Source organism: Lentinus tigrinus (genome assembly GCF_003813185.1).
Source record: "Lentinus tigrinus ALCF2SS1-7 unplaced genomic scaffold L226scaffold_8, whole genome shotgun sequence".
NCBI lineage: Eukaryota > Fungi > Basidiomycota > Agaricomycetes > Polyporales > Polyporaceae > Lentinus > Lentinus tigrinus.
The window spans coordinates 749,272-763,751 of NW_027137917.1; the positions used below are offsets into that span (position 1 = coordinate 749,272).

The 14,480-nt window shown below is 49.3% G+C and overlaps 2 protein-coding genes across 2 annotated transcripts; one reads left to right on the forward strand and one right to left on the reverse strand.

Moving 5' to 3' along the window:
* Positions 1-5,009: 5,009 nt before the first annotated feature.
* L226DRAFT_569752 (uncharacterized protein) lies at positions 5,010-5,582 on the forward strand (the record flags this gene model as incomplete). Its single annotated transcript, XM_067684345.1, has 2 exons — positions 5,010-5,268; positions 5,323-5,582. 2 exons carry the CDS (start codon positions 5,010-5,012, stop codon positions 5,580-5,582), a joined length of 519 nt encoding a protein of 172 aa, XP_067537069.1.
* Positions 5,583-8,705: 3,123 nt separating this feature from the next.
* Positions 8,706-9,391, reverse strand: L226DRAFT_522080 (uncharacterized protein; the record flags this gene model as incomplete). Its single annotated transcript, XM_067678741.1, has 3 exons — positions 8,706-8,876; positions 8,909-9,307; positions 9,350-9,391. The coding sequence occupies 3 exons, from the start codon at positions 9,389-9,391 to the stop codon at positions 8,706-8,708; spliced, it is 612 nt and encodes a 203-aa protein (XP_067537070.1).
* Between the last annotated feature and the right edge of the window lie 5,089 nt (positions 9,392-14,480).

Here is a 14,480-nt window from a genome sequence, read left to right on the forward strand (position 1 = left end):
CGATATTGGGTGGGCAGATGATAGAGGATGAAAACTGTAGTACGTACCGGGTAGTACTCTGAAGCCCATGCAGCGAGTCCACATATCACTTCCTCCAGTGCAACTTCTCCTGGGCGGCCGGTGCTCGGAATCGGACGTTCTGAAGCAGAGAGGTCAGCAAAATTGATGCCGCGGTGTCAGAGAGATCCTAGGTACCTCTTGCAATGTGCTCACGCTGGCCAATGGTGTCACATATCTGTCCCAGGTTGAGCAGAGCCTTGCGCTAAGAGGCTGAGAGGCCGGGGACCGAAGGAACATGTGCCGTTCCTTCGGTCAGAGTCCCAATCCAAAGCATGAATGCAGCGAGGGATGGTGAGTGTAAGATGATAGAAGCACGGGAAGCAGCATCCTGTAAGGCAGTAAGTAAATAAATCAGTATGCGTCTGAAGCGTACTAACCTGTTCGCTGTTTGGGAGCGGGCGAGGGCAGATGCGGGCGGCGAACATTTGATAGGTAATCAAGTTGGGGCCTGACCAAGTGTCTTCGAAAAGCTCGAGGGATACAGGGTAATTGCCTGTTACATTTGGTACTGCGAAGGTGTCCGAGAGCGTGCCAGCGAGGTCAATCAATGAGCATGGTTGTGACGGTGAGCAGACTGGGTTATGCATGTGGTGTGGTGCCAGCGAAGATGGGGCGCTAATTTGAGAGGCGGGCATCCGGAGGCGTGACTCAACACTGATCTCGTTGTCTTCAGTAGCACGCCGTATTACTTGCCATGTATTGTCTATCTGACACCTATCGTACTCCTGTTTGCGTGACCACACAATGGACGGAGAGCGACAATGTATTCATTATACAGATGGCTATCTCTGCCATCTGCTGCGTGATACTATGAATATGAACGTAATTATGCTACAGGGTTGATACGATCCCATCCATCTGCCATCTCAACGTCCTCGTCCTCGTCCTTGACCTCCGGGACACCTTTGATGCAGGTGACGAGGTCGGCGGTGGTTAAGATGTCCTTGCGCGTCCACTCGCCGACACACAGAAGTGCGCATGTCGTCTGCGCACTGAGACGACTCCGGACATGCGTGAGCGCACGGCGACCGCGGCTGAAGATGTGTTCGACATCAACAGACGTCGCTGAAAAAAACAAAGGTTAGTACAGAAGTGGTATGGTGCAGTAGATAGAATAGCGCATCGGGGATCGAGAGGTAGTCGAGGGCCATCCGGGAGAGACGAGGGAAGAGAGCGCGACGTTCCCTCCACCACAGGAGAGGGTTGTCGGTCTCCTCGGTGGCCAGGGCGAAATACCATGTGATCTCATCTTGTCCGGGGCGAGCGTGCCTCGAAGAAGGTGTGGGGATAGATACGAACATGTTTGCAGCATCCTGTGGGGAGTTTGCGACCCTGCGATGGCATGAATAGCATAAGGCTTACCTCGGCATTTGACGGCTTCTTACCCTTCCTGCCCTTCTGTGCCATCTTTCTGGACTCCTCCGCGTCGTCGATGTCTTCGTTCGACGTGGGATTGAGAGGTGGAGTGGCAGCGGGCTGAGGGTCACCCTTGTAGGCCCGGTCGAATTCTTCCCGGAGCATGTCATGAGCGTTCTTGACCCACTGGTTTGGCCAGCCTGCGTCCTTGAAGTAGACGTCCTTGTACGACGGGTGGAGCACTGTCAATCGATAGAGTTAGCGTATAGATTCGATGAGTAGCATCCTTGATAGCACATACTAAGTGCAATGCGATAGGTCGCTGAGAGGTCCGAGAGTTTGTAGTAGTGGTTGAGCACATTCTTGCCAAGCGTGAGGGCAGATCGGAGGGCGGAGTCAATTTTCTCATCGCGGATTTGATTCGTAAGGACGGTGTCGATGTGGTCCATGGCGTGAATGACCTTCGCCAGGTTGGGGGTGCCACTTGAGAAGAAGAGTGTCGCATGCTTGAAGATCTAGGCAGAAAGGAGTGTGTGCGGGTATATACAGTGGGTTGCAGGTACAGCGAAGGACAGTGACGACGAGATGGGCGGCAAATCCGGAGGTTTGTGGGCGCAGGGACAAATAAATAAGTTTGTGGATGTTAGCATGTACCTCAGCCTGGATGAGCGTGGACAATCTTACCTTCAGTACGTCTCTCAGCTGCGTCAATATCTCCCACTCTCGCTCACTCAACTCGTACGCACGCAAGCCACTGTCACGCTTAGCACACAACCGCTCGATCGCTGGGCGGTATTCGACCGCGACCTCCGCCATGTCGAAGGAAGAGTTCCATCGCGTCTTCACATCCCGGGGCAGGAGTCGCTCCCGCATGTTCAACTCCTTGACGATATCGCGCCAGGCCGGCAGTAGTTTTGTGGTTGAGTGGATGATCTTGAATGAGATCTTGCGTATCTGGGCAATGGTAAGCACGATGGTCTTCGATGTGATGAGACATGATGACACTGACCTTGACCAGCACCATCTTGAGGGGGCGGATGTCGCGCTCGTATGCCGCCTGTTCCTCGTCATCCATCGTCTCGACCTCATCCACCCACGACTCATCATCGAAGTCGACATCCATCCCTTCATCGTCAGCTCTCTCCTGTCTCAACTCACCTTCTGTGGTTCTCTCTTCGCTATCGAGCTCCTGCGCAAGCTCCGCCAACTGCCGGACGTCTTCGTCGACCAGCGCATCGGGATCGACACACTCTTTCACATCAAATTGCTTCAAGATGGCCTTTACGACGATGTTCAAGATGTGCAAGAAGCACCGTGTGCGCCCAAAGTTGCCTTGGAACTCAGGGAGCGCCCGCGCGAGCTCCTCTGTCAACGTGTCATTGTTCGACGCATTGTTGGCAGTGACACTCAAGATCTGCAAGACGACCAGGTATGTAATGAGCTTTGGAGATATGTAACATGTCTACTCACCTTCGTCTCGATCCCGAACTCCTGCAGGACTTGAGCGAAGGCGGCCGCAAGATTGACACCGGAATGAGACTAGCACCAACCATCATCAGCAAGCCACGAGTGGCCCCAAAACCACATGTACGTACCTTTGCGACCTCCACGATATCGAGGAGGAAACAAAGCGGCTGACCGTCATGTTCCAGATGTGCCGTGATCGCGACAAAAGCACGGTGATTCGGGGACGTCCACGCATCCGTCGCGAAGCTGATTTTGCCCTGGTACTCACGCAACATCTTCGCGATCTTCGCGCGGGCGCCGACAAAGATTTTCTTGGCATCGCGGGAGATTGTAGTCGGCGATGGGATGTAGTACTCCGGCCGTCCAGTCTTCATCAGCGACTGGAACGCGCGGTCGCCTACGATCTCAAATGGTCGCAAGTTCTCCGACACCCACCGGACAAACTCAGCCCTATGGACACATTAAGTGAGTAGACCCCAATGCTCGAATGTTGTTCTAGACTAACCGGGTCTCTGCCTTTGTGTGCGGTCGGTGCGAATAGGTAACTACACCCTTCTTGTGCGCAAAGTGCGCCGTGATCGAGCCATCCCGCAGAAGACCCTTCACAATGGTGAGTCGCACTTCATCCGCGTTAGTGTTGCTAAGTCCAGTCCTAGGACACATGCAGGACTGGTCCTAGGACTGAAACAGGACTGCTAAGGACTGGACTTCACACGTGTCCTCAACATGTCCTGTCCTTTGACGTATCCTCAGTCCTCAAGGTTTGAGATTTTGAAAGGACACATCAGGACTGGTCCTTGCTGTGTGTGTTGGAGGTAGAATTTCATACGTACATCGGACTCCTATTCAGTAGTTAGACACTGTGTCGATGCTGTCAAGATTATGACGTCCATTGACACAGTCTCGGAATTAGCGCTCATTTGCTTAGATAATCACTCCCTTTTCCTTTGAGATTTTCGCTGCTCTTTCCTCAGCTGTTGACACTCCGTGCACCAGACTGAGGTAAGACTAACGTATTCATTCATTAGCTACGCTGTACTGATTTGTACCTAGTCCTCCTGCGTCGTCTAGGTAATTCTAACTAGCTGTTGACACTCTGTGCACCAGACTGAGTCCTCCTGCATCGTCTAGCCGCTGCTCTCCCACTTACAACAGTGTGGCTATAGTGCATGTTCATCTGATTAATGTGTGCCATTAACTATTGCTATTAAGTGCTATATGACCACAAACAATGTGTAGACTTGAAATTATGATAGAATCTGAAGCATATTGGCAGTCTATTACATACATCCATTGCTTTATACAATGTAGGACCAGTCCGGACCAGTCCTATAACCAGTCCTGTCCTCATGGAGAGGCTAATATCAAGAGGACACATGAGGACACATGTCCTTCGAGGACACGTGTCCTGGGTCCTGTCCTTCCAACTTTCACATGTCCTGTCCTAGGTCCTAAGTCCTGTCCTCCTGCCTGAGGGTCAAAAGACAGGACAGGACAGGACTTTGCAACACTATTCTGCACAGTGCAGATGTCTGATCGGAGTTGTTGCTCATCAAGAACAAACACCGCTCAGAGTACCGGCAGATGAAGAATTGTTGCCTGGAGGGAAGAAGCAAGCTGCTTCTGAGTGAATACTGGGCAGAAATTGTGTGGATTGATGACGGAGTAGTCACTATCCCCCTCTTTTGGGTAGACATCCCAATGGTGAGTGAGTGTGTTGGGCTTTGCTCTGAGTTTTCCTGGTCAGAAGCAGATCATCATGTTGAACTGTGACAGGTATTCAGACCATCAGGCTTGGCATCGCCGGTAGGCACCGGCGGGGGTATGGGTGACCCGTGCGGGTCAGTGTACCCGTACCCGCTGGGTAGGGGTACGGGTATGTCATCGGGAACCCGCCCGAGGACCCGTACCCGTAGCGCTTAACCCGTCGGGCTTATGCACACAAGCGCCAATGTGTCGGTATGGTGCAAGTCTCAAAATTTCTGCCTCTAGCTACATTGTACGATTGCTTGCTGTTCTACGGAGTTCTGCAGAATTCTATATCATTTTACCTACCCTTGTGATGTGTCCGAAGATCTGTCACAGCTTGCTTCTTCTCACCCCTCCCACCGTTCCTCCCGCACACCATGTCTGGATCATCTGCCAAGCGAGCCGCGCAGAAGCGGCGTGCCGCTGCACGCAAGAAGAGACAAAACGCGCCTATTGTCGTCAACTCCGACTCTGAGACGTCATCCCACATTGAGTTGTCGGACTCCGGAAGCGAGGCACTGCCGCCAAAGAAGAAGGCGTGTCGTGCGGCGGTCCAGGATACAGACGAGGAGGATGCAGAGCGCGCCAAGGCAGGTATTGTCGTCCAGGAGCCAGAGGATCCCGAGGCAGAGCTTGGTGAGTAGGGAGCCTAATGGTCACTGTTGACATGCAGTTAGTAACTCCTTGTAGCGCGTCTGCAAGAGACGTGGGTTGCACCAACCTACGCGTTCTTCTCGCCGGATGTAGCCTTCGGTCACGATGATGACGGTCGCCGTTACCATGACTTCCGATGTGCGGCGAAGTCGTGCAAGAGCGTGAAGGGTCGCATTGTCCGCCGGTACTTGGACACAAAGGATGCGCGATTGACTGGGAACTTGCGCAAACACGCCAGGAGATGTTGGGGAGACGACGCTATTGAACGCACTGATGAGGCCGATGACGCAGATTAGTGTTGCAAAGTCCTGTCCTGTCCTGTCTTTTGACCCTCAGGCAGGAGGACAGGACTTAGGACCTAGGACAGGACATGTGAAAGTTGGAAGGACAGGACCCAGGACACGTGTCCTCGAAGGACATGTGTCCTCATGTGTCCTCTTGATATTAGCCTCTCCATGAGGACAGGACTGGTTATAGGACTGGTCCGGACTGGTCCTACATTGTATAAAGCAATGGATGTATGTAATAGACTGCCAATATGCTTCAGATTCTATCATAATTTCAAGTCTACACATTGTTTGTGGTCATATAGCACTTAATAGCAATAGTTAATGGCACACATTAATCAGATGAACATGCACTATAGCCACACTGTTGTAAGTGGGAGAGCAGCGGCTAGACGATGCAGGAGGACTCAGTCTGGTGCACAGAGTGTCAACAGCTAGTTAGAATTACCTAGACGACGCAGGAGGACTAGGTACAAATCAGTACAGCGTAGCTAATGAATGAATACGTTAGTCTTACCTCAGTCTGGTGCACGGAGTGTCAACAGCTGAGGAAAGAGCAGCGAAAATCTCAAAGGAAAAGGGAGTGATTATCTAAGCAAATGAGCGCTAATTCCGAGACTGTGTCAATGGACGTCATAATCTTGACAGCATCGACACAGTGTCTAACTACTGAATAGGAGTCCGATGTACGTATGAAATTCTACCTCCAACACACACAGCAAGGACCAGTCCTGATGTGTCCTTTCAAAATCTCAAACCTTGAGGACTGAGGATATGTCAAAGGACAGGACATGTTGAGGACACGTGTGAAGTCCAGTCCTTAGCAGTCCTGTTTCAGTCCTAGGACCAGTCCTGCATGTGTCCTAGGACTGGACTTAGCAACACTAGTGCAGAACTCCGATAATCCATCTTCGGAGCTCGCCACAGGCTTGTCTCATGCATCTAAGGAACATGTCTGCTGGTCTCTGGACTTTGAAGGCCTACTCCGATTCAATAACCATGTCTACGTTTCAGACTCCGACAACCTCTGACTCTGAGTCTTACATTTCTGACATGACCATCTGACCAACTGGTCATTGGGGACAGAACAAGACGCAGGATCTCATACTCTAAAACTACAATTGGCCAGCACTCTGAGACTTTGTCCACAACTACTGCAACTCCTGCACCACCTGTGTGAGATCCAAGGTGCCCCAACACCTACCTTACAAAACATTGAAGCAACTTCTAATCCCCGAATGCCTCTGGAACTCCATCTCCATGGACCTCATTGAGCAACTACCCAACTCTGATGGCTATACTGCCATCTTTGTCATTGTAGACCACCCCACCAAGCAGTCCATCTTTACTCCAATGTACAACACACTGACCGCTCAGAAGCTGGTGGAGTTGTTGATCCTCCATGTCTTCTTCAAACACGGTGTTGAGCACCGCCGTTCTCCTTGGCGAGCACACCCTCTTCCTTTGTTCTTTACGGGGCCGTTCTGCACAGCAAGCAGAGTCCTGCTCTCGGGAGGGGACTCCGTCGCTATGGCGGCGGCATCGGCAAGGGTAGCACCGCCCCTCTTGTTATCGGCAGATCCTTATCTCGCGTGGGGCTCGAGCGAGGGTGGCAGCCACAATCACATGCTGGCGACCAGTTCCATTGGGTCGCTGGGGGTGTCACCCTAGCGCTGCAGGTACATAGACTAGACAGAGTAGCCAGTGAGAGATGGCAGGTCACTTCACCCCACAGAGCTAAGATCTCAAGAGAAAAAGCCTGTCGCCGCTTTACACTTCTCCTTCGCCGCTGTTTAGTTTAACATTGCCGTTCGCCGCCGCCGATACGTTTCACTCGTCAAAATTGCTTGTTCCACCGTCTGCCACCGCCGCCTTCGCCGACGTTGCCAAGTCCTCGCCAATCGAACACCGCTCCCCGCTTGTGCGCGCAGTTAACAAAGGGAACCAGAAAGCACCTCTCGCACAAACAGCATAGACTTTGGGTAGTTAGGTGGGTTGTTCCTCCCTGCTTGGCCCCGTAGTCGACGCATCAACGGAGTTCCATCACATGTCACCTCTGATTGGGGTTCAGAGTTCATCTCTCATTTCTTCTGCTCCCTCGGCAAAGCTCTCAGCATAAAGCTTTACTTCATCTCTGGTTATCACCCCAAAGGCAATGGACAAACTGAACACATCAACCAGACCCTGAAGCAGTATCTCTGAATCTACTGCAACTATCAACAGGACAACTGGTCAAAACTCCTTCCGCTCGAGGAGTTCACATACAACAATGCTCCGAACACCACTGGAATCTCTCCCTTCTTCACAAACAAGGGCTACAACCCCAGTCTTGCTGTCCATCCCGAATGTGACCTCACCTCTGCTTGTGCCAGAGAGTTCACTGTTGATCTCAACAAACTCCACTCTGAACTCTGACAATGGATTTCCAAAGCCCAAGCCCAATATCAAGTTCAGGCTGACAAGCATCGTCTGCCTGCACCAGAATTCCACATCAGAGACTCCATCTATGTCAAGGCACAATACATCTGTTCAACATGTCCTACGAAGAAGTTATCAGAGAAGTTCCTCAGGCCTTACGAGATCATTGCACAGCCCGGAACTCACTCCTTCACCCTCTGACTACCCAACTCAATGTAGGCCATTCACCCAGTTCTCCATGTATCTCAAGTGGATCTGCAACTCTGAACCTCATTCCCGGCTGTGTCCAAACTCCACCTCCACCGGTCATCATTGATGAAGAACCCGAATATGAGATCTCCGAAATTCTTGACTTCAAGATTGATCGCCAATGTCAGACCTGTCAACTCTTGTACCTAGTCCGTTGGGCTGGCTACGAAGGCACCAACAAAGAGACTTCATAGATCCTCACTTTGGAGCTCGGACATGCCCAAGAACTTCTTTCGGACTTCCATTCTTCTTACCCAGATAAGCCTGGACCTCTTAACAAGCTTACTTAAAACCTCTTAATCTTTAATACTTATTCTTACTTATTTCTACTTATTGGACTCATTTATTTGTCTATCAGACTTATTACATCTTGTTATCGGACTTATTCACACTCTTTTGGACATCCTTTCAGACTTTTCAAACTCAAGAAAAATTATATTTGGAGTCCACTATTAGACTCTGACTCTACGCCATACCCTCCTGCCCATCCACCTCCATGCCCTCACTCTGCTCCTCTTTGCCCTCTTGCTCCTCTTCACCCTTTGGACCCTCCTGCTCTTGCTCACCCTCCTGTCCATCCACCACCTCGCCCTCCTGCTCTGCCTTCTCTGACTCCACCTTCTCTGACTCCTCTGACTCTGACAGCACATACTCCTCCTCTGACCCACCCTCTGGGTGCAGTTGAAGTACTGGCACCAGGCCTCCACCCTGAAGCTGGCCCAGCCCGCCTGGTGGATCTCCTGGCAGAGTGGCGCAATCGCTTCGCACAGGAGCATGGTCTTGAGGATGGATCGGACCAGGAGGTCCTTTCCATTCAGAGCGTGGAGCTCCTCCTCCAAGCTCCAGGTCTGCTCCTGGAGCTGCTGCTCCTCATGGTTGGTGATGGGCTCCTCAACCTTCTTCGTTAGCTTTGTAGTGCGCTTCTTCTTTATTGGCGGGGCCTCCAGCGCTGGGGTGGACTTCTCCCACTCCTTACTCTTGGAACGGGGCTTGGAGGGCCCAGCCGTGTCACCATTATCGTCATTGTCATTGTCATCGACAATAATGGGCTCAATGTGGGGCTTCTTCTTCAGGGGTCAGGCTTCAGGCGGGGCTTCCCCCCCTCACACTTTTTCTGGCATGCCTGGCAGGCGATGCACGACATTGTGCATGTGGGGTCAGTGTACCACATGCACGGAGCCTTCTGCTCTGTGCACCAGTCACAAGCCATGCTGTTAATCTGTCAGTACTTCAAAACCCTGACTCCGCTCTGACTTATGTGGCAGGCACCCAGGGATTCTTCTCCTCCTCCTTCCACTTGCACTTGCAGGCGAGCTCCTTCCTCTAAGCCTTCTCTGCCACCTTCTGCTTCTCCTCCTCCTCCTGCTCCTTCATAATGCAGAGTTGCTCTGTCGCCTATCAGATCTGCTCCTCAAAGGCAGCAGTGTCGATCAGGGCCATAGTGGTGGTGGTGGTGGTGGTGGCAGGAGATGAAGAATTTCTTGAAGACCCCCAACTCCGCCTGACCTTTTTTTATATCCAACAATTTTAAATCCTCAACTCTGTGACAACAGGGTGAAGACTCTGACTTCCCCACTGACTCACATCTCTGCCTGTCACCCTGAAACACCTCCTGATTAGTCCTTGAGGGCTCAGACCCAGTGGGGGGACACTGTCACATCCTGTGCTCAAGTCCTTCATTCCTGCTACTTCTCTACCACAACTCCAACAGGACTATCTTCAAACTCTGCCCCCTTTCCCAGTTATGACTTCATCACCCTTATTCCTACTCATCATGTCTTACTTGGACTTCTGCTCGGACTCCACTTGCTTCTGGACATCCGCTCTATCATCCGCCTGCATTATGGTATTGTATCCATTACTTATACTTAATAGGGCTTGATTGTTTGCTTCTGCCTCATCACATCCTCATTCCGCCTCCTGTCTCTACTCCTATCAGACTCCGCAGATATTCATATATAAGATGTACCTTACAGTTGAATAGTTCCTCAGTTCTGATATCTTGTTACTTGTCCATCCACTATCCAGTTACTCGGAACTCAATCTATCTGACTTACCCTGCAACCATCAGTACTTCCCGAAATCCATTATCTGCTGTTATTGCTTTATTTTGTATTATTTTTGAATTTAATACAAAATAATATGAGGGTCCCAAGAGCAAACAAGTTCAATTGACTCCAGTCATGCTCTCTGGGTGGTATTATGCTAGAAACATTTGTTGTCTAGCATGTTGACAATGAATGGCAGGTAGGGGGTCAGGCGGGTCAGAAAAATAATACATTAATAGCCGGTAATAGCCGATAATGGATTTCAGGAAGTACTGATGACCTCCATCTAAACTCCGTCCAATCCTCCATTGGACCTCTGCCTCTGTCTCACAACTTCTGTTCTCATCTTTGTTCTTAACTCTCTGCTTGACTCTCTTATTCATAGCTTGCTCCAGTATAAACTCTGGAGCCTCTTGTCAGACCTCTGCGAATTGAAGACATCGACACATCTTCAGGTGTTGGTCAATGACTTTGTTAAAGTCTTCATTCTCTGTGCACTTTCAGACTTTGGACTTTGAACTTCCGTTCAGAGTTTGACTTGTGCCCATGGTCCTAACACAGCCCCAGGTCACTTGCAGGTATATCTGCAGGTATTGTGAGCTGGAGCTGCAATGATCCAGATCTGCAGATCACAGATCAATGCAGATCTAGGTCACTGCAGATCCAGATCAAAGGTTCAATATACCAACGAGTTGCAGATGATCTGTAAGGTAGAATGAAAATGTTATCAAATAGTGATAAAATGTCTTAATATGTATATCTAATGCATATATTGCTTGCAAATCAAAGGCAATGAGCTGGATCTGAAGCTGCAGTGACCTGAATCTGCAGATTTAGATCAATTGACAGCTCAGATCTGCACAGCTACAGATCAGAGCTCTTTATCTGCCATGAGCTGCAGGTTCAGCTTCAGGTCACCTGCAGGTCGAGCTGTGCTCAGCCGTGCTCAGCCTTAGCTCACCCTAACCGCTTGCCAGCCTTCTCACCTGACCTACTGGAGGGAAAGTTGTGAGATCTAGGGAATGTATTACTCGTAAGTCACTCCTATGCATCAGTACTTCTGCAAATCCATTAACAGTCATTAATGGCTATTAACACATTTTGCCCACCTGCTGTCTTGTGAGTTTGACCCTGCCTCTACCTGAACATGTTCAAACCTGCAATGATAAGCCCCAAAAGCTTCAGAAAAGTTGTTATTCTTGTGTTTGTGGAAACTTGCAAGTCTATTACTTATTAATTTTTTGAAATAATGGCACTAATAACTGTTAATAGGTTTGCAGAAGTACTGATGTGTGACCAATCGCTCACCTCTCTCATGCACCTTCCTGCTCACCCACCTCTCACCACCCACCTTTTGTCCACTTCTTGTTCACCCTTCATTCACCCGCTATCTGTCTGTGTCTTTTTCACCCACCTCTCTGCCCATCTCTTGTCTGTCTGCCTCTTGTCTGCAGCCCACCTGTGCATCTCTTGTCTGTCTGCCTCTTGTCTGCCTGTCCATATTGTCTGCTCACTCATTCACCTTTTGTATGCCTGTCTGCCCTTCTGCATCTTGTGCACCTCATCTGCTCACCTGTGGGTCTCTTACTTATTTCTCTCACTTACTTGTCTACCAGCCCATGTCTCATCTGCTGCCGCTTTTTCAACACCTTCTCGGGCACCTGCACTTCAACATTCTTGCTCGTCTGCCTACCCACATTTTTGTCACTCTGCTCTCTTGAATCTCTGCCACCTACCCACTGTCCCGCATCTCGTCCACCTGATCTCTTATGTCTTGTCTGCCTGCACATCTGTTGTCAATCATCAGCTTGTGTCTCATCCATTCGCTCATCCACCTGCTCACACTTATGCCTTCAACCTCTGTTGCACCTCCTTGTGGCAGTAGACATATGTTACATTTTGTAGTCTGTTGTAGATAGCTTGAAATGATCATTCTAGTCATCACTGAATGTCATGTGTGCATTTTGCTTGAGCTATTGTCTAATAGCTAGTGTTTACTGATGCTATATTAAGAATAAATTGTTGTTATTTAGGACCATTTGTAGATAATTAGCCAACTATAGAAAGGGGGGCATGAGAATTAGAAAGTCTAGGTGGATTTGCACTATTAATGCCCAATTATCACAATTTAGTGCTAATTGGCCCTGGCAGGTTTTCCTGATAATTGTGACAGTTTAAAATCCAGCCAGGTTTAGCTGTCCCACCATCATGGGGTTTTTTGATTTTGTTTAGCCTACTAGAGTGGACAATGTGTACTGAATTATGTGACAGAGATGCAGATATGGCACAGAGATCGTACTGACAAACAAGTCAATGTGGCAGGCATTGTTGTTATTTCAACACCATGGACTCTGACATGTGGCAGCCTCCAACATCTCTCTTGACCTCCAACCAAGTTCACTCTCTCATCTCTCTCAGCATCTTCTGCCTCCACTTGCTCTTACTCTCACTTGCTCTTACTCTCACTTGCTCTTACTCTCACTCGCTCTTCCTTTTGTGCTCTCACTTGTGCTCTTGCTCACCTTTTTGTAAGTACTTTTCATTCTCACTCTCACTCACCAAGGCCCTCACTCTTGCCCTTGTGCTCCATTGCCCCCTCTCTCTGCCTTACCCTCTCCATTGCTATCTCTGTCCATCTTGTGCTCTTTCTCTCCCACTACCTCATGTGCTCCATTGCCCTATTTCTCTGCTTGTACTCTTTCACAGGGGGCATATGCCCATATTTTCATGGTAAACATGAGGAAAACATTACTTAAATAGATAACATACTCAACAAATGTTTCATGCAGAAACATTTGGAATGTATGTCCACAAACAACTTACATATCTGTCTTGTGTCCTAGTGTGATTTTTATGGTGAATATGCGAGAAAATGTCATTTTTTTGCCAAATGTTGAGTCTGCATGTTTGCTTGGAGGTTGTCATGACTGTGCTGGACTCCGAACTCTGGACTCACATCTTCGGACATCTGAACTCTGGACTTACTAGTAGCATCTAAGAACCTTCTGCGAGTTTCTTCTCTTGGCTCTGGAGTCTGGACTCTTCCGTCTGAACCCCTCTGCTCGGACCCCTTATGCCTTTTCTTACTTAGGTTATTACTTACCTTACGTTGGTCATCTGTTCCCATTAATATTCTGAAGCCCAGGACTTTTAGTATATGGGCCCCAGCACAGCAGGCATGTAACTTCAGTTTGGATATTTGTTAGGACCGTGCGCACAAGTCAAACTCCGAACGAAAGTCCAAAGTCTGAAGTCCAAAAGTGCACAGTGAGTGAAGACTTTGGTGAAGTTATTGACCAATGCCCGAAGATGTGTTGATGTCTTCAATTTGCAGAAGTCTGACAAGAGGCTCCGGAGTTTATACCGGAGCAAGCTACGAGTAAGAGAGTTAAGCAGAGAGCTAAGACCAGAGACGATAACAAAAGTTGTGAGACAGAGGCAGAGGTCTGATAAAGAATCGGATGGAGTTCAGACGGAAGTTGTGGGATAAGTCAGATAGATTGAGTTCCAAGTAACTGGATAGTCGAAGGACAAATAACGAGATGTCAGAACTGAGGAACTACTTGACTGTAAGGTATGTCTTATATACGAATATCCAAATGTCTGGTCGGAGTCCAATAGGAGTAGAGACAGGAGGCAGAATGAGGATGTGATGAGGCAGAAGCAAACAATCAAGCCCTATTAAGTATAAGTAATGGATACAACATCATAATGCAAACGGATGACAGAGCGGATGTCCAGAAGCAAGCGGAGTCTGAGCAGAAGTCCGAGCAAGGCATAATGAGTGAGAATGAGGGTGATGAAGTCATAACTGGAGAAGGGGGCAGAGTTTGGAGGTAGTCCTGTTGGAGTTGTGGCAGAGAAGTGGCAGGGATGAAGGACTTGAGCACGGGATGTGACAATATCTTGTTAATCCAATATTCTTATCCTATACTCTTTGGACCTCTGCTCTCTGGCCAGACCTCTGATCATCTGCCCTCGGACCTCAACTTTGCACTTAGATGTGAAGTCCTTCAGTTGCCTTCTCCCTTAGAGCCTGTACTAGCTCTAAGTCCGAACTCAGACTCTACTCTGGACTCCAGATCTGGTTCTCGAAATAGAGGACAACAACATTGCCTCAGGGCATTGCTGATAGCTTTGCCGAAGTCCTCACCAGTCACACTACTTATTCATTTACTGAACTTTGTTATTA